The sequence below is a fragment of the Strix aluco genome, chromosome 1 (genome assembly GCF_031877795.1).
Source record: "Strix aluco isolate bStrAlu1 chromosome 1, bStrAlu1.hap1, whole genome shotgun sequence".
Taxonomy (NCBI): domain Eukaryota; kingdom Metazoa; phylum Chordata; class Aves; order Strigiformes; family Strigidae; genus Strix; species Strix aluco.
The window spans coordinates 72,494,131-72,512,758 of NC_133931.1; the positions used below are offsets into that span (position 1 = coordinate 72,494,131).

Sequence of the window (18,628 nt, forward strand, 5' to 3'; positions counted from 1 at the left end):
TTCCCGGGGCCGGTTCCCACCCCCCCACCCCCCGCCGGTGGCGGCGGCAGCGGCGCAGGAGCCCGCGGGCGGCCGCGCAGGAGGCGCGCTCGGGCGCCGCCGCCGCCGCCTCCCCGCCCCTCCGCCGCCGCCGCCATGGCGGTGCGGAGCCGCGGCGCTTGGCGGCGGCTGCTGCTGCTGCTGCTCCTGGCCGGCTCCGCCGCCAGCCCGGCGGAGGAGGGCGGCGGGAGGCGGGAGGCGGGCGGCGGGGAGCACGGCGAGGAGGCGGCGCGGCCCCACCACGATTCCTCGTACGGCACCTTCGCCAGCGAGTTCTACGACCTGCGCTACCTCTCCGAGGAGGGTGCGGCGGCCGGGGGCCGGCGGCGGGGCCCGGCAGGGCGAGGGAGGGAGGGAGAGAGGGAGGGAGGGAGGGAGGGCCGGGCCAGGCAGTTGGCGGCGGCCCGGTGGCGGCGGCGGCGTTCAGCACGAAGGCCAGCGCCCGCCGCCATCTTCCCCCGCCGCCGCCCGGGCGGCCTCCAGCCCGGCCTCTCGGGGGTCGGGGCCGCGGGGGAGCCCCGGCTGCCCTGCCCGACGGCCGGGCCCCCCGCAGGGCTGGCGCCTCGCTCCCCAGCGGCACCCCCGGGCTCGGGCACCCTCCCCCCCGCGGTGGGGGCCGGCGCAGCCCAGGTCGGGCGGCAGCGGCGGGGGCCGCGGCGGGAGGCCGGGAGGGGCGCGGGGATCCGGGCTCCGGCCCTGTCCCGCCGAGGGGGACCGGCCGGCGATGGCTCGTCTGCCGAGAGGCAAACCCCGCCGTGAAAAGCTTTCCGGGCTGCTCATTTAAAAAAGAGTCTTTTTTTTTGTGGCTTTCGAAATGCTGTGTGATGTCCTACATGGTAAGAAACATAGTAGTCCTGGATTTTGGGGTGGTTTTTTGCATTTACAAATGGCAGAATGTTAAAAACTCCAAATTTGTGGCTAGGCTTCATTGAAACCCGGTTGTTTGATGCATTTGAAGAAAAGGCAGATGTGAGAGGATAGGGTGTCCCGTGACCAGGCTTTCAGTGATGCTCCGCTACAGGCTGCTGTGAAATTTTGCCGATTTAACGTGTTTATGCTGGGTCATTTACCCAGGCCCCTAGAACGGTTAATGGAGGCTGTAATTTGCAGTTTTCAGCATACTTTCTCTCTCCATTGGCACTGTCAGAAATCTAGGAGAGTGAATTAGGTGTCCCAAATGCCTGGAGTTGTGTAAGTTAAACATTTGTCTGCAGATGCTGTAACTAACTGCAGTGTTTATTTGCTCCTCAATGAATTGCTTCCAGAGGACTTTATAGTTTCACAACTAGCACTTTGATTGTCAGTTGGCTAAGCAGAAGAACATCCTATTAAAATATTCATGCAACAGACACAAACTTTTACAAGCCAAGACAGAAAAGGTCTGTTTGCAAATGTTCACACTTTCTCTTTGGTATACTGTCATACAGCAGACAGGGGATTGCTTGGAATCATACCTCTCATTGTCCAACTCTTCAGGGTCTTCCTTCACAAGTGATTGCAGGTCATTACTGCAGGCAATTCCCTGTTTTGATACTCTCTTCCTTTTATTGCAATGCACGTTTTATTTTACTACTTAATGGAGGGTATATTTAGTATACAGGTCCTTTCAGTATCCATTCCTACAGCTCTGAATCTGGTGCCCTGCATTTATAGTTGATACTGTCATTTATGGCTAAGGAGTCAGATTTCGTTCCCGTATGGATTTCCTGAGGGGACTAAGACTGCACAAAGAGACAGCTGAGTGGAGATCCCTAATTGTTAGTTGACTGCACTAGTCCGTGTTCCTTCTGCCTTAAGTTAACTTTTGCCCTCAGTGTAGCAGAGCCATGCCTTGGCATACTTCTCCCTTCTTGATGAATGTAGAAAACCTGAGAACATTTTTGTTTTCAGTTATCAGTGTTACTTTGGTACCTGGATCCAGGACCATCTGAGCAAGGGTTTGTGTATGTGACAAAGTAGTCTCTCAGCTGAACAGCTCAGTTACCAGTGGACAAAGTAAATGCTATTGGAACCCTTTCTCTTTAGTATTATTGCTTTTTATTCCTTGTATTTTATTTCGCAATGTTGTATTCTGATTATACAGGTTACCCTTTCCCTACTGCTCCTCCTGTGGATCCATTTGCAAAAATCAGAGTGGATGACTGTGGGAAAACCAAGGGATGCTTCAGGTCAGTCTGAGATAAGAGTGCAGATACCTTTATGTTTGCAAATGTTGACTGATTACATTGGAGACTTTGGTAAATGTTCTGTATTCATTTGAATAAATGCTTATTATTTAAGAACATACGAACATGTGGTTATGGACTATATTATCTGAGAAAACTAGATTATTGAAGGATATATGTCTCAGTTACAGAACTACAGTTATTTCACGTTTCTTGTATTTTCATGAAGGACTTACAAAACCAGGCCTAGGAAGGTCAACAGAGTAATAGTGTGTGTAATTAATTGCTTGCTGTACTGTTTAAATACTATACATTCTTACACTAAAGAGTAGAAATTGCAAACACTTAAGGGTACTTTGTGTATAGCATAATATGTTTTACTGCCATTATGCCAAAATGCATTCTTTTAGTTTTTTCTTGCAGAAAGATAATTAAATTCCATCGCAGGAAACCACGAGGAAAAGTTTCATGTATTTCCAATTCCATATAGGTACGGTAAACCTGGATGCAATGCGGAGACCTGTGACTACTTTCTAAGTTACCGTAGAATAGGAGCTGATGTTGAATTCGAGTTGAGTGCCGATACCGATGGCTGGGTGGCAGTGGGGTTTTCCTCAGACAAGAAAATGGTAAGACATGTACAGTTCTTCATGTTGACAGTGTGCACACTTTTGCATGCTAGGATACAAATGGTTTATATTTGATATGTCAGAAACAGAGCATATAAGGAAAAACTGACTTGCTGAAAACAAAGCACTGTTTGGTAGCCACCCTGGGAGCAGAAGCCAGGCCTACTGCCTCGCAGAAAACTGCCATCCTTCCTAACATGTCCTTTTCCTTCTCTGAGAATTACAACAGTATTTTGGTTCAGCTCTGAATAACTGAATGTTATTAGCTTTTTGCCTTTTTATTAGAAAAGTCCTCAGGGATAAGCCAATTCACGTGGAAATGTCCTGTCATGCTTTATGTCAGTGTTACTTGGACAAAAGGCACATCAGAAGCTAAATAGTAAATAATTTTATTATTCAGTAAATCAGCTGACTTTCAGCTATATAAATATGGCTTTCACTGTTAAACTTTGGAAATCTTTTTGTTTCTTTCATACCTGTGTGTTCCAGGGAAGCCAAAAATGTGTGACAAAATGACTCCTGCTAATTTAAACATACAGACTCTAGAAAGCAGTCTTGTTAAAATTTCGTCTTCATTCTCTTCTGGATTTTATTGGTTTGGTTTTATGCTTATTCCTTCACTTTTCATTGTGTTTCAGTGAGCAAAACAGGAGCAAAGTCTGCTGTGCGAACTTTAAAAAACCTGAGCAATAGGCGACTTAGGCAAAGATGTGATCCTTGGTAAAATGTTTAGGATTAAAATGCAGTTCATAATGTAGGTGTTGTATACAGAAACACTCCTGAGTATGTAAAACAGTACTGACCCTGTGTTCTAAATCACCAGTCAGAGGACAGGACTGTCTTTTGTACAGCTGTAAGCAGTAGTCTGAAAAAATACAGAATTTAGACATTCTGGGCTAGGACCCACAAAAATGAATGGGAAGACTCGTGCTGACTTAACAACATTTATATCAGACCCAGAATGAGAAATAGAAAGAAAATGTGAGGGCCAGTGCTTTTCAGTCATTACTCTATATGTCTTAATATGACACTGTAAATAAACACAATAAAAATAGAAGTTTTTTGTGCCATAAAGAACAGTTCACGTCACAAGAAACAGTTCATGTTTTTAATGTTGTGAGGAACAGTTTTACAGCCAAAATTTTGGGAAGAGTTTAGATGCCTGGAAATGCAAATACTCAACAGGGTTTTCAGAGCAGCTCAGCACCTTGAAGTGTTTGGCCCCAAGCTATCAGAGAACATGTTACCAGTTTGTGACTCTGCTACAGCTGCAGTAGATCCCAGGGTCCCACTGCCTGCATCTCATCAGCCCCTTGGAAAGCAGGCGTTACCTTCCGTCCCAGGCACACCAAGCAGCATGTTAAGTCTCAGCTACTGGTAACAAAAATAAAAGAAGTGTAAAGTAAAAGGTTTTGCTTCCAAATTTGCTGCGTATGTGATCTAATGCCCATCAGTCAGCTGGACTAAACCAGCTAGCATCTGTCTTCCTCTCTTGTTCCTCTGCTGACTTCATCCTTTTTCATAACTTCCAGGAGGTTTTGGTGTTCTGGGATGTACAGGCTCTAATGGTAAAATGACTCTGGGTCAAAACAGCTTAGCTGTGAGAAGTGGGCTGTGCTTTGGAGGCCCTAATCCAAATGGTGTGGCCTGGATAGCTACAGAAGTTCAGGAAAAAAACCTACTTTTTGTCCTCAATAGATGTTTTTTTAAAAGTCCCATGACCTATTTCTTTGTCTCAAATAACATTATGCTTTTCCCTCGCAGGCTTTTGTGCCTAGGCAGGATTTTGTAATGTCATTCTGTTAATTGAGATTCAGAATGCTTTTTTCTTTCCTTTTTATTTTTTCTATGTGAAAACAGCTTTATTTTTGCTTCTTTGTACTTAAGAATGAGGGATTTGTGCCCAGATGTATAAAAACTAAACTTGGAAAACAAGTTGTGGAGAGCAAGGATAGGCTCAAGACAGAAGCTGGAAAGGTTGCCTGCAGCAGCACCGAAGTGCAGAAACTGTTCAAGCATGTGTTTTACCTAGTTGTCCCCTTGTTCCCTCACTTTTGGCACATCTTTTACAAATCCACATAGCAATATTTCCAGAGAGCTGAAATGCACCCTTTTTCTCTCCTTTCCCTATAACAAAGAACTGAGAGATTATCACGCTAGCAAGCATCCTGTCTGCCATCAGCATCACCTATCAGAAAGATTAATCTTGGAGAGTAGGGCCTGTATTTAATATGGCACTGATACCTGTGGCAGTGGTGTTCAGTAAAATGGCATTCATCCAAGTTGCACAGTGTTTTAATGGTTCTTGATACTAAGGCTTCTATGAAATAGTATTCTCAAATTAATGCTAATCCCTGAGTGATACAGTGCTCTTCCACTTTGGCAGTGACTGTGAGTAGCTGTTCTAGCAACTGGTTTAATATTTCTATGAATGGCCTCTACAAACAATTGTCTCACACTTCCTTCTGTCTGCTGTTTCTTTGCTTTATTGTAGTGCTTGGTGGCTGTTTATTCTATGTGAAGAAACACATATTACTTTTTTTCTTGTATCCTATGGTGTTCTATATTCTGTTACTACATGCTGACATCTTTCATTTTCTCTTAAGAGATATAAGAAATGATGTTCCCTTAAGTGGACATCAGAAGAGATCAGAAAAGACAGACAGTAATTTATGGTATTATTTTCCCATATTTAGTAGATTCATCTCTATTTTACTAAATTATATTGGCTTTCTGTCCATGATTTGATGCAGTGGAGTTTGTACACATCAAGGATTCAAACCTGCAAGTTTTTATGAAGCAGGATCCTAGAACTTCACAAATTATGAAAGAAAACAGCCTTCCACTGATTAATTAATTCTGTGATGTCAGGGTGATATCATGACTTACAAATATGTTATATATGTTAGGTAAAATAACTCTTAGAAAGGTCCAAAAGAGAATTCAGAGATAGTAAATAAATATTGTGCTTTTCAATCTGATTGAAGACACGTGGTTAGGGAAACAAATATTTGTGTATATATAACTGAGGAAGAAGGAATGAGAGTCCCAGGTCTTGTGTATAATTTTAATTATTAATGAGGAAATGCTTTGTGACACTTTTGTTTTCCTTCTACCAACATGTTTTTACCATGCAGGGAGGAGATGATGTCATGGCCTGTGTTCATGATGATAATGGAAGAGTCCGAATACAGCACTTCTATAATGTCGGTCAGTGGGCTAAAGAAATCCAGAGAAATCCTGCTAGAGATGAAGAAGGGGTTTTTGAAAACAATCGTGTAACATGTCGATTCAAGCGTCCTGTATATGTTCCCCGAGAGGAAACCATCGTAGATCTGCACTTGAGTTGGTACTATCTGTTTGCTTGGGGCCCAGCAATTCAGGGTAAGTTGGTTTCTGTGTTACTGACAGAACTGAGGTGCCAAAATTGATAAATGTCTTTCAATTACATTATCCTTACTAGACCCCCTTCTTTTTAATGAACTAAAATTCTGGCAGGATGGGGCTTAAAAACAGATAAAAAAGAAGACAAGATAAATAACAGATTCCTACATGTCATGTTTTCATGGCTATATAGCTATTACCCCACTCCCCAAAGCTAAATTTAGAACTTCATAACTAGAAGTTCTGAATTCCTTTGAAGGATGTTTATTGTTTACTTGAATTTCATTTGTTTTATTCAGAATTTTAATTTCAGAAAGCAGAGAAATGACCCTACTCACTGACAGTGTAATATTGCATGCTCCTGTAGGTTTGAAAATTACTTGGCTGTCTACCCGTTTCTTTGGTAGAGTTACAGAAAAAATGCATCTGACATTATTTCTTTCTGCCCTTACCTGTTAAAGGTTCTATAACTCGCCATGATATAGACTCACCACCCGTATCAGAGCGTGTTGTCAGTATTTACAAGTATGAAGATATTTTCATGCCATCAGCTGCCTATCAGACCTTCTCTTCTCCATTCTGCTTGCTCCTCATTGTTGCACTGACCTTCTATTTATTGATGGGAACCCCATGACTGATGGAAGATAGCAAGAATTTGTCAGCGGAAGTTCCTCAGGATGGACAGCTATACAGATGGACGATGCATTTTTCTATCGGAATTTATATCACACCACCATCCTCATCTAGCTGCTTTTGAACATAGTTAGCTTCTCAGGAGCATGCAATAACCATCTCCTTTGAGTGGCAGAGTGGTGACAAATCATTTAAGAATAATCAGTGAACACATAGGAGAATATTTTCAGTGTTGTGACTACTTGCTTAAAGAAAAGGAGACTTTTGTAAAATCAATGTGTGTGCGTGTGGGTGTGTACGTGTGTTTGGGAGGGGTGTCTGTATGTGTGTTTAGGCAAATTTAGTGATGGACTTCTTGTCAAATAACAAAATTGCCTTCCAAATTGCTCCCAAAAGGCAAATTTGGGAAAATGTTATAATGCTGTTTCTTACTTCTGGAGCAGACAGCACAACTCCAAGTGCAGTTTCTGAACTTAATATCTGGATACTGACACAGCAGTATAAAGCCTGCCCTTCGGTAATGGACGGTTCTCTCAATTTTTTTTTTTTTTTTTTTTGTATTTACCAAGGTTTACTTGCTCCGGTACTTTCCAAAACTAAACTTGCATAATCAAGCATTAACATGATTTTTTTTTAATGGAAAAGAGGTGATGAATGTCTTTACAATAATAGTGTTTCAACAGCTTTCTTGAAAGAAATGGCTATTTCTTTTATAAGTGAGATATGAAGTTATTTAAACCAGAGGAAGGGAGAATACAGTAATGTAAACTCTCCATGCATAGGAAAAACAGGTGTAAAACATACAGAATATAAAAGTTCCCAACAAGCCATAGGATGTCCTCCCAATAGATTAAATTAATTTTTCTCTTTTTATGAAAAAACAGTAATTTTGTTGACATGTAAATACGTTTTTAAGCAGTTGTGTAATAGTATGAAGTAATCGTGGTTTTCTGTGTTGTATGCCTGTATATCCTGTTCATGTTAAAGATGAATATGGGCAGCTGGTGTTAACTTAAAAAGAAATGAAAATATAATTGTAAGGAAAGATAGGGATTAATAAGAAGAGCAGTATTTTTAGTTTCATCAAACCATTGCTAAAATGTAGTTACTGTGAAAAAAGATAAGCTGAAGAGGAAATACATTAGATTTTTTTATCACTAATAAATATTACAAAGATGAATGCTAAATATTACAGAAATGGAAAGTGTCAAAATGTATTTACGAGCCACAGAATATTGTGAAAAACTTTGAGTTCTTGTGGAGAATTTCTGTTCTTCACGTGACTGAAGTGTATGACACATGTTTACATATAGCAGTCAAATGTGCTTAGATAAGGCTGCTCATTCACTTCCCAACTTGCATTGAAATTCTATTTAAATAGAATTAAAATTTAAATTGTGCCAAAGTTCTATCTAATGTGGTACGCTTGAGGACTCTGTAACAGGATCTGGTAAAGTATGTGATGGACCTCCTTTCTATTCTCATTGCTGCATAGAGTTCAAAAAGATTATCTAGCTTTGCTGGGTTTGCATCATTATTCACAGACTGAAGTTTGTAGACTTAATTTTTTGGGGCTCAGCATTCTTCAAACCTATGCTTAAAGTATATGAATTCGATTGAAAATTAATTTATCTCCTTCACAAACACTTTATCCCTGTTTCAAAAGAAAGATTGCTTAGTAATATAGATTTTCATTGATGTCTTTAAGGATTTGTTCACTTAAAATTACTGGAGTAGAGTTCAGGAGGGGGAAGAGAAACTCAGAATGAAGTGAACTTTAAAAGTGCATATAGTCGCTTTATTTAGTATAAATTATTTCTCTCAAGTTGGATAACCTACTCATCATCCAATGAAGTATATAGTGGAGACAACCTAATAAGGAAGGTCTGTTTTGGTCCACAATGGCTGTAAAATTTAGCCTTAAGATTGGCTGAAGCAGATAGCTGAAGCCTGGATATTGAGTTTTATATTCAGCAACCAGGTGAAGTGAGGAAATCATTAGGGCAAATTCTTCTTGTTTGTGCTAATTTGTAGGCAGTGGAGATAGTGCAGTTCCTTCTCAGAGATCACAGCTATTTAAAGTAGCCTCAGGGTTGCTTTAGTTTATGGCCTTATATTTATGATTTTAGTTTCAGGCATTTACCTGATTACCCACTAAAGGGCTAATCTAATAATTGAAAGGTACTGAAGTAGGATAGAAACCCGTTGTGGCTCCTCTTTCCTTCTTTAATACAGTGCTGGATTTAGGATAGCCTGGCTGGACCTGAGCATCAGAGGTATGTTAAAGAGGATGATCCCAAGGTAAATGTACACCACCCGTAAAGCTGCTTTCCACTTACATGGAGTCATGTGTGTTTAAAGTTCAGACTCTAAAGCAACAGCAAATTCAGAGCAGAGGCAGAGCTGTTTAAGGATATGTCTGCTACAAAGTATAAACTTCAGCTGTACCCATGTTCTCAATTAGGATAAAAAAATACTTTTTTTTTTTTCTTTTTCAATGTACTTGTCAGTGTGCTGTCTGGTGTCTTTGTCATCATATTTTTCTCTTGTTGAAGTATTAGCAGAAATGTGCACTTCTATAAAAACTTTCACCCAAGCTTCAAAGTATTTAATTAGCACTAATTAAGTATTTCTAATCAAATGTGAGGAAATAAAAGACCACAACAAGCAGCAAAGCAATCTATTTTCTTCAGCTTTTTAACTGATGGTTGACTTGAGCACTGAGTTTGTCTGAGAGTTGTTCTTCAGAGTGGAAAAAGCAGGAATCTGAGATTTAAGTCAACAAACAAATAAGGTAAAAGTCTCTAGAAAGTACTAGTCGGGAAGAAACATAAGAAGAAAAAGGCCATAAGAGAAATGAAAAGACTTTAACTCAGTGGTATTTAATTTTGTATGACACTTGGTAAATCTTAACATTTGAGTGGTCGTAGTAACTTGTCATGGAAGGTATTTTAGTTTTCATGTGTTTAAGTTTTTTGTTTGGTTGGGTTTTTTTTAACACTGAAAAGCAGGATTGATCCCCGTTATACAAAGTTACTACAAAGTAACTTTCTTCAAAGTAGATGTTAAGTGATTATGGCATTCCAAATAGGTTTTTTTTTATTTTTCTAATTAACAGGTACCAACACAAGCTAGAGGAAAAGGCCTCCTTTGGAAAAAGAGGCAGACATTTCCTTCTCCAAATCATTTTGGTTTCTTTATGGTGCCTACTAGCAAGCAGCTGTTAACGAACACAGTTCCAAAGTGCTTTTATTTTGAGAATTACTTGCTGCAGGGTGACATATAGAGGCATAGAATTTCAAAAGTGCATGTTTAGAGTACAGCGTCCTTTGTAAATTTAACTTTGATTATTAATTAGAAAGATAGGACTGGCAAAGACCATAAGGCATTAATTAACATCCTTGAATATGTTATTTCCATGTAGAACAGAATTCGGTTGTGACCATTGGTTATTACATTAACCGTATTATCACCCTCTGCTCACTCTGTCCATCTTATTTAGAATGTTTTATACTTAAAGTTTGTAAGTGAGTTGGAAGAGAAATCAGCTGCTTGTATTTGTGACAGTGCCTATTGCAAAGGGACCTTGTGTTTTGACTGTAGTGTCTGACTGGTACCCTGCTACAAATAGTAAGCTAGACCTGACATGACATTAATAATAAGTAGGATAGGAAAGAGAAAAAAATAAGTGGTGAGGATAGACTTTTGAAAAGTATTTTTTTTCCTTTGCTCTCTCTCTATATATATTTATGTATAGGTGAGTTAATCCTAGATGCTCATTGATTTCCCCCCTCCAAAAAAAGCCTAGCTGATTTGATAACAATATTTGATAATACCCTTGGCTTCAGGGTGATGCTTTCTTCAAAATTCTGTCATTATAAGGGAAATACTTGGGTTTTGAAAGAGAACATATTGATGAGAAAAGTTTGAAATCCCTCTGTGGCCTTCTTGTCTTTCTTGATTGGTTTTGCAATACTTGGATAGCAAGAAATAAAACCACTTGTAGTCTCCCTAATCTGAGGAACCCCCCCAGATTGGGTTAAAAGTTGTGAAAGCTGTGTTTGTCACTGACTTTTCCAGTCTTTAACATAGGGATTAGAGAATGACTAGAGTGTGGTGTACATCAGCAATCCCAGGCAGCAGTTTTGAAGCTCGCTTGGGACACCATATCCTGAGTCTGAACCAAGAAGTAGAGCCCTGCAACTGCCTCCATGTGTTCAATCGCTACTGTGAAATGGAAATAACAAACAGCACGACCCATCCTACACCAAATCCCTTAAATATGCAGATCTTCTTTTGCCAAACTGTGGATGGTGTTCTTACTGTGAGTGTTAATGTCTAGTCTTTCTCTGAAAAGTACCACACTCCTTGTCACTAGCCTATGTCCTGTCCCTGTTTCCACAGATGCCTTATGCTATTTAGTGAAATGATCCTGAGAAGTCTTAGCCCAGCTGTGAAGAGGAGTTAGTGGGTAAGGAGGACTGACACACAGCTGTCTTCATGATTATCCAGGTCACAAATAAAAATCTGTGTCATTGATGATACTCCAGTTATCTGTAAGTAAATGACTGGTGTAACTTTAAGAGAAGATGCAGGTCTCCCTATTTTGTTGTCTGTCTTCTCTTTACTTTCCCATCCATCCAGTGCATCAGACATTTATAAAGAAACAAATTATTCTCTTTTTAGAGAACAGACCATCTGTCTGGTCTTTCTGGGTCCACTGGAAGTTTGCACCATGCCATACTCTAGAGGCAGAATTATATACAAACTTGATAACTTTTATCAGCATTTAAATTGCATTTTGACTCCTTGGTTTCCTTGGTATGACACACTGATGTGTAGCAGATGTATTTTTCCTGCCCCCCCCCCCCCCTTTTTTTTTTAACATCTCCAAATAGTTTCCCTAAAGAAAAATACTTGGTAATAGCTTTAGGAGAAGGAAACATATATTTCACAGAATTACAAAAGGTCTAATATCACTTATTTTCAGAGATATCTATTGTGCTAGTATTTTATATGAAGTATAACTTTGTATAGAGCCTTAGGTTTATGATAGAAGTAGAAACACGTTTAAATATTATAGTTGTTTTGGTGCTTCATGGAGCTGTGTATGTGCGTAACCTGCATGAATTGGCATCCTCTGTTTGAACTCTGACTCCACAGCGTGTCATGAACAGGCAAAGCGGTCTGCTTGAATGCTACGCATCGAGGCACTGGTGACCTCAGATAGTTTGGGATAGAAGAATGGAGAGACTGGTAGTAAGGCTGGATAACAACGAAGGACTAATGGTTTTGGCATTCTTCCTATTTTTGCATGTGTTTACATGTGGCTGAGCACATCTGGCACTTTTAATCACGAGCAAATATTAATTGATGTGAATAGAAGGAACAGTCTGACTTTGTCAGCTTTAATGCATGTCCTAGCTGCGTAAGGGCTGATGTGGGGACAAGGTGAGACTGTGCCTCAAGATCTGTACTCCCCTGATACTCCAAGGTAAGAGCTAGAGGCTTGATCTTGCCTTCAGAGGTATGAAAACTTGTCAGGACCCTGTAGACAGTAGTGACAGTTGAGTGCTGTGCATGTACCTGCTCACTGGCCATTTTACAAACTACTGCTGCAGCAGTAGGAGTATCAAAAGATGGAGACTCTGCATCCTTTCTTAATACCTTTCACTGTACATTGTCTATTTTCCTAATTAAAATTTCACTATCTGTATTTCTGTAGTGGTGTGTTAGGGCCTAATGCAGCACTCCCACAGCCTGCCCAGCACCGATAATGGATATCTAACTGGAAGATTTTAAAGAAAATCTCAATTTCCCGAGTACAAAAATTAACCAAAAGAAAATAATTTATATTTATTGACCATTTGTCAACTTTCCACCACACTTTTTTTTTTTGTATGTAGTTATTTCTGTGCAATTTGTATGTCAAGGTATCTGATTTTTGCAGATACAGGGTAAGATCTAGGTAAACCTTCCTTTTCTAAGCCTGTTTTATTAGTATGAAATAATCACTTAGGTAACTTTCGTTTTATTTTTACAGTGGGCTTGGTAAATTATGTATGCTTGAACTTGGTTATTTAACTTTCCTAATTTGGGCTCAGATAGTGAGGCAAAAACTAATTTTGAAATGTCAAGGAGGATGTATGCAGCTTGTGGAGTTGATAGGTGTGAAAAAGCAGACTTAAAAGACATTACTTGCTTTGAGAATCTGTGATTTGACTTGGCAAGAGCAACGAATCTGCTGTAAGGAAAGGGGCAGATTTTTTTTTTTTCCCTTGGATTGCTAAGTAGTTTGAATTGCACTCATAGAATATCTCAAATTGAAAGGGACCCATAAGGATCACTGACTCCAACTCCCTGCTCCTCACAGGACTACCTAAAAATAAAATGACATGATCCAGATGCTCCTTGAACTCTGACAGGCTTGATGCTGTGACCACTTCCCTGGGGAGCCTGTTCCAGTCACCAGCCACCCCCTTGGTGAAGAACCTTCTAATGTCCAACCTGAACTTTGTCTGATGCAGCTTCACAGTCTTTCACAACTGTTGCTTTTGCCCTACTTGTGTTTCTTCTCTAAATAGGAATGTTCTTTCAAACTGATGTGAGGTTGGAATATGTGCAGGACTTCACAGCCTGTATTTTAGAACAGCTGTTGCTGCTCCATATAGGTTCATTTCGATCTGCAATGAGAGGCTATTTAGGAAGGTTCTTATAAGGTGAACTTTTATATGGGGCTCTTAAGAATCTTTCTGTAAAGGTGTTATGGTTTTTATAGACTAGAGTGCTACAGAATTACCTGGTAGCAGTACTTTTATGAGCTGTTTCGAAATGATACTTACTCAAATTCATGTTTACATTTTTAAAGAAGTAATTGCATTTCTCAAAAGTGCCAAACAGCTGCAAATCTTTTATGGCTTCAATGCCTACTCAGGGCAGTGAACGTTTTATGGTGACTAGCGATTGCAAGATATTGCCTAATTTAGTTTCACATCTCTCTTGAGCTTAACATCTTTCAGTTCAATTTCTTAAGATGGTAATAGTAGAAGACTAAATAGAGGAACAACTCACTTAGGTTGTGTGCCAAGGAATAAAAAAAAATATTCTTGCTGATTTTTCACCACAGTGATCTGCAAAGTTTAGATTAATGAAAAATATTCTTCCCAGAATTAATATTTAGGAAATGTAAATTTGCTGAAGGTATTTTTGTGTGTCTTTGAGTCTGAGAATTATACAAGAGAGTTTAAAAACAAAAGGGTAGACTTTTATTTGGAAAGAAAAGAAGACAAAACAAAGAATCCTACATGTTCCCTAACTCCTTTGGCGGGGGTGAATGGTGCAAAGCGATTCAGAATAATATATAGAAACCTGAGGTGTTACGTGCTAGGGTATCATGTTTGCCGTTTTTATATACTAACCTTTTGTCACCTTTGGTACAAAAATTAGCCTCACATTAGTGTTTTTTTACAGTATTATTTGCATTTTTTTTCCAAACAAGATGAAAAAAGGCTAAGTTTAATAAATCAAGAAAATATTGTCATATAGAGTATTAGGATAATAGGAAAGGAAGCACAGATGCCATATTTAAATCTAGGAGGAAAAAATCTTATTATTTAAGTACAAAATATGCTATTTGCTTCTGAAATATTGGACTGCTCACATATAAAGCGATGATTGCTTTTTTATTTTTTCACAGTTGGTGATATGAAACCAGTGATAAAAATTGAAATAGAAAAAATTACCACAACAGATTTTCTCTAAAGCTGGAAGTATCATTCAAGTCTTGACATACATAGTCAAAGATGACATTCCAAACCTATTAACTAATTAGAAAAATGAAATGGTGGGACCCTGATATTTGTGTGATGTCCCCAGCCTTTATTTAAGCAGATGTATTTTGTAAGCATATTTGAAGCATCATGTGTTCTGTTTAGGTTAAAGCAGATGCCTGGTATGCCTTGGTATTTCTGATTAATATAACCTGAGGTCTGGTTTGCTTTAACCTCTTTGCAAGTAAGCACGCTGTTGTAACTATGTTAACGACACTTTGTTTTGTACTACATGAAGTGTAATGGCTGAACCTGAAATGTCATCTCTACCTTTTGACTTTGTTCAGCGTTCTCAAGACTAATAAACAGATAAAACATAGAAATAAGCAACTTGTAACTATAGTGCTAAATGGTGTTCTGCATTCTTTATGCTATAGGCTCTGTTCTGTATGCCAATACCCAGCATCCATGTGAAGTCAATGAGCATGTGGTAGGGTAGGCGTGCAGAACTGGGGTTTTGTAGTCCAGAAATAATCATCAAACTTCTTTGTATTTATGCACTAGTCTCTTCAGCAAAGTAACGCTGAATGAAAAATACATAATGAAATTATGGTGACCTACAGGACTACTTTACAATCAGTGCATGCCATAAAATATTGCTTTGTAACATCTGTTTTATACTAAATGTTGGTGTTCAAGTGAGCCTTGTTAGCTATTTGACAGTGACAGACAACACTATTTATAAACCTGTTATAATAAATGCCTTTTTAGTCTATGAAAATGTGTGGTATGGCATTTATAAAAGGGAAAAAAAAGGTCTCTCTGAGACTAAAGAAGTCTCTGCTGCTGCCCTGTGTTAACAATTCCTTCCTGTGCCATGGGCTTGAATTTATTACCCTGAATAATTCCATTTAAGTCAGTGAAGCTAATCACAGTAGCAAAATAACAGATGTGGGGGACTAATTTTTTTTTTCTTTTTCACTATCAGAATCACAGTGAAGATGTAAATAAATGTAATCATCTGTATTTTAAAAAAATATCAACCCAATTCTCACTTACTATAAGTTAGTAGAAGGTAGAGGTTCCTGTGGTGACCTCTATGCTGTGTTTTTGCAATCTGTTTGATGCAACTATAATCAAGTTGCCAATGTTACACATTTGGGTGTTCTTTATCTACTGTCATTACTGCCCCATTGCTTGGCCAGACAGAGTAGCTCCTGAAGCAGTCAGAGCAGGGTTTTGCAGAAAATAAGAAGATGCAGTTATATTAGAGATTGGGAACAGACAGGAGGAACCCCCATTAATGTTCAGCAAGTGAAAGCGGCTGTAGAAGTCTCTCAAACAGGGATGCTTCAATTTCTGAGATCTCCCATGTTTGAGCAGGTATTTTAGCTCCTTGCTGGTGGTCTGAGAAGAAGCGTTGGCTCAAGGCACCAAGAAATGTATTGCTTTTACACTGTGTGTTCTGCTGTGTTTGTAGTGTTGCTGCCCTATAGTTGCAGGCTGCAAGAAAGGACAGATCTCATGTGTGTCAGCTACTTGTGCACTATCCAAGTTATCATGATCAACAGAGGCCTTAAATATACTCAGTAGAGGGTCTTAAATTATATTCTATTTGTGCTACATAACATTTGACGGACTGATAAGGCATTTTGTCACAAACCTGATGAAGCCAAAATATTATTCTGTTACTCAGATATCTCTGTATCCAACTCTTGTTCCATGCACGTGGCTACCATGTGGGTTAACCCTGCAAGAGAGTGCTCTGGATTTTGTTCATCCCAATGTCTTACTGGTGCTGTGTTTTGCATGCTGGTCCACAGAGTGAACATCTTTGTGTCGGTGCTATTGACTGCTCTGCCTTACGGCCATGAATTCCATTCCCCTTGTTAACTGCACAGGATTTGTAGTCTTCTACATGAATCATTCAAGTATAGCACTGCTGATAATACCATATACTGAGGTACTGAACAAAGTCATTTCTGCAGTAAAGTCAGTCACTGATATAATCACTGGGTACAACCAGAGTCAGTGTTCCCAACAGATGGTTTTCATTTTCTTTTTACCCCTATTTTGTAAATTACATTTAATTTGTACTCATCTCATTTTAGCAGTTGATCTGTGTAAAAGATTAATTTTTTTCTTTAGCCCAAAATACAAAGGTATGTGCCAATGACCTAAAGATACAAAGTTTATATCTTAATGATGAACTTTAAAATTTTTTTTTACTTGGTCCTGCTACTATTGAAACTATGGTAGTTTGAGTATTTTTCATTCATCTGAGGAGCATATTACTTTGTCATTAAACTGAGGTGAATTAATGAAGTGAGATTAACCTCAACTGAACCTTCACAAATGTTCAGTAACACAGGTTCAAGCAAACGAGTCTCTGGAGCAGGGATAGAGTTATTTTCTAAATATTCAGGCCAGTGCTGACACCTTGTGGCTTCATTACTGAGTTATTGCATAGTTTCCTGTGGCTATTTCAGGTATAAATAACGATTAACTTGCTGTTGTGAGCGCTGTCTGTCTCTTCTGCTTCCTGACCGCCTCAGTACCCAATATTTTGGTATCACATGTACGACAGCTTGTAACTTTGGGTTGTGTTGACTGTACATCGAGTGAATAAGATCTAAGTATGCCTGGGATCTCTTGAGGGGGACTCAGAAAGCTTCAGTTCAGTGCACAAACTCATGGGTGCTTATGCAGCAGCAGACAGAAGTTGCAAGCTTCTCTCTTCCTAGTTAATACCTCATTTTATATTTCCCTCTACACAGGAGAGCACCGAGGACTATCAATATTTACCACACCTGCACTTTTAGGCACATACATGTTTTCTACACTGACACCAAAGCATTCCTTTGCTGCCCTCTTCACCCTTGAAGAACTACTAATAGCAAAAATACATCCAAAGGGACTGTTTGAGAACTTCTGGTAGTATCAGACCCCGAGATGCACTACTTATCTACGGCTGTAAAAATGCCTAAACCAAAATGTATCAGTGCAATTTCTACCTGAATAGGCATCTAATCTAAAATCACGTAACATTTCAAATCTGAAACAAAACCAGCTGTTAAGGCTGCAGTTACTGTTTGAAATCTGTTGTGGAACTAAGTGTTCAGAGCTTGATGTGCATCTTGTGAAGACCACACATCCTGCCTCAGTTGTCACCTCAGAGATTGTTTTCAGATGTTTATGGTCATGTCCCTGTTCTTAAGTGTTCATGTTGTGGTAATACATGAGTTAGAAGTCTTTTTTTAATTGCATTGTGGGTTTGTGAGTGGTTTTTAAAATTTCTGATATGTTTAGCTGTTTATAATGAATAGTAAAACACAGCATTGGAAAGTTTTTTCTACAGTAGGGACCAAATCCTCAGCTTATGTAAATCAATATTTATAGCTTCACTCAAGTCAAAGAGGTGACATTAATTTCTATTCCTGAAGAACATGACTGCCTGAGTCTGTTAAAGAAAAATCAAAGGGATAAGGATGTGCCTATGAAGATTTGATTTGCTGGCATTTCTGTTTATCTAGCAGAAGGATTTGTATTCTCATTCCTGTGTAAATCTTAATTGACACTTGCTGATTGAACTTTAATGCAATAAATGTATTATAATGAGCCGTTAGAGTCTCTTTTTGGTATGCTTCCTCTGCTCTGTAGGAACTGAAGAGAAAAGGTTTGAGGAGCAATACATACTTGTTATCCATTTCAATGCCCTGCTAGGAGGCAGATCTATCTGATCAAAGAGCAGTGAGCAACAGTATCGTTTTAAGGTGCAATAAAAGCTTCTCATATTGGACAACTGCTTGTACTGCCTCATTGCCATCAGGATGAAACAAGGTACCTGTAGGCCTATAAATGCCTCCACTGCATGAAATTAAAGCACTTTGTCAAACCTACATGTGATCTGTTCAGCAAAGGAAAACAAGGAGCTGCAGGAGCCAACAGGGACCTCTAGAAGCACGAACAGATGTGTAATGGGTGAGAAAGGCTTTGCAGCATGGGCAGG

At 39.5% G+C, this 18,628-nt stretch overlaps 1 protein-coding gene across 1 annotated transcript; it reads left to right on the forward strand.

Moving 5' to 3' along the window:
• Positions 1–110: 110 nt before the first annotated feature.
• On the forward strand, positions 111–18,237 carry FRRS1L (ferric chelate reductase 1 like). The gene is made up of 5 exons (XM_074824959.1): positions 111–343; positions 2,123–2,207; positions 2,695–2,833; positions 5,971–6,217; positions 6,679–18,237. The coding sequence occupies exons 1-5, from the start codon at positions 136–138 to the stop codon at positions 6,849–6,851; spliced, it is 852 nt and encodes a 283-aa protein (XP_074681060.1). The 5' UTR covers positions 111–135; the 3' UTR covers positions 6,852–18,237.
• The last annotated feature ends 391 nt before the right edge of the window (positions 18,238–18,628 follow it).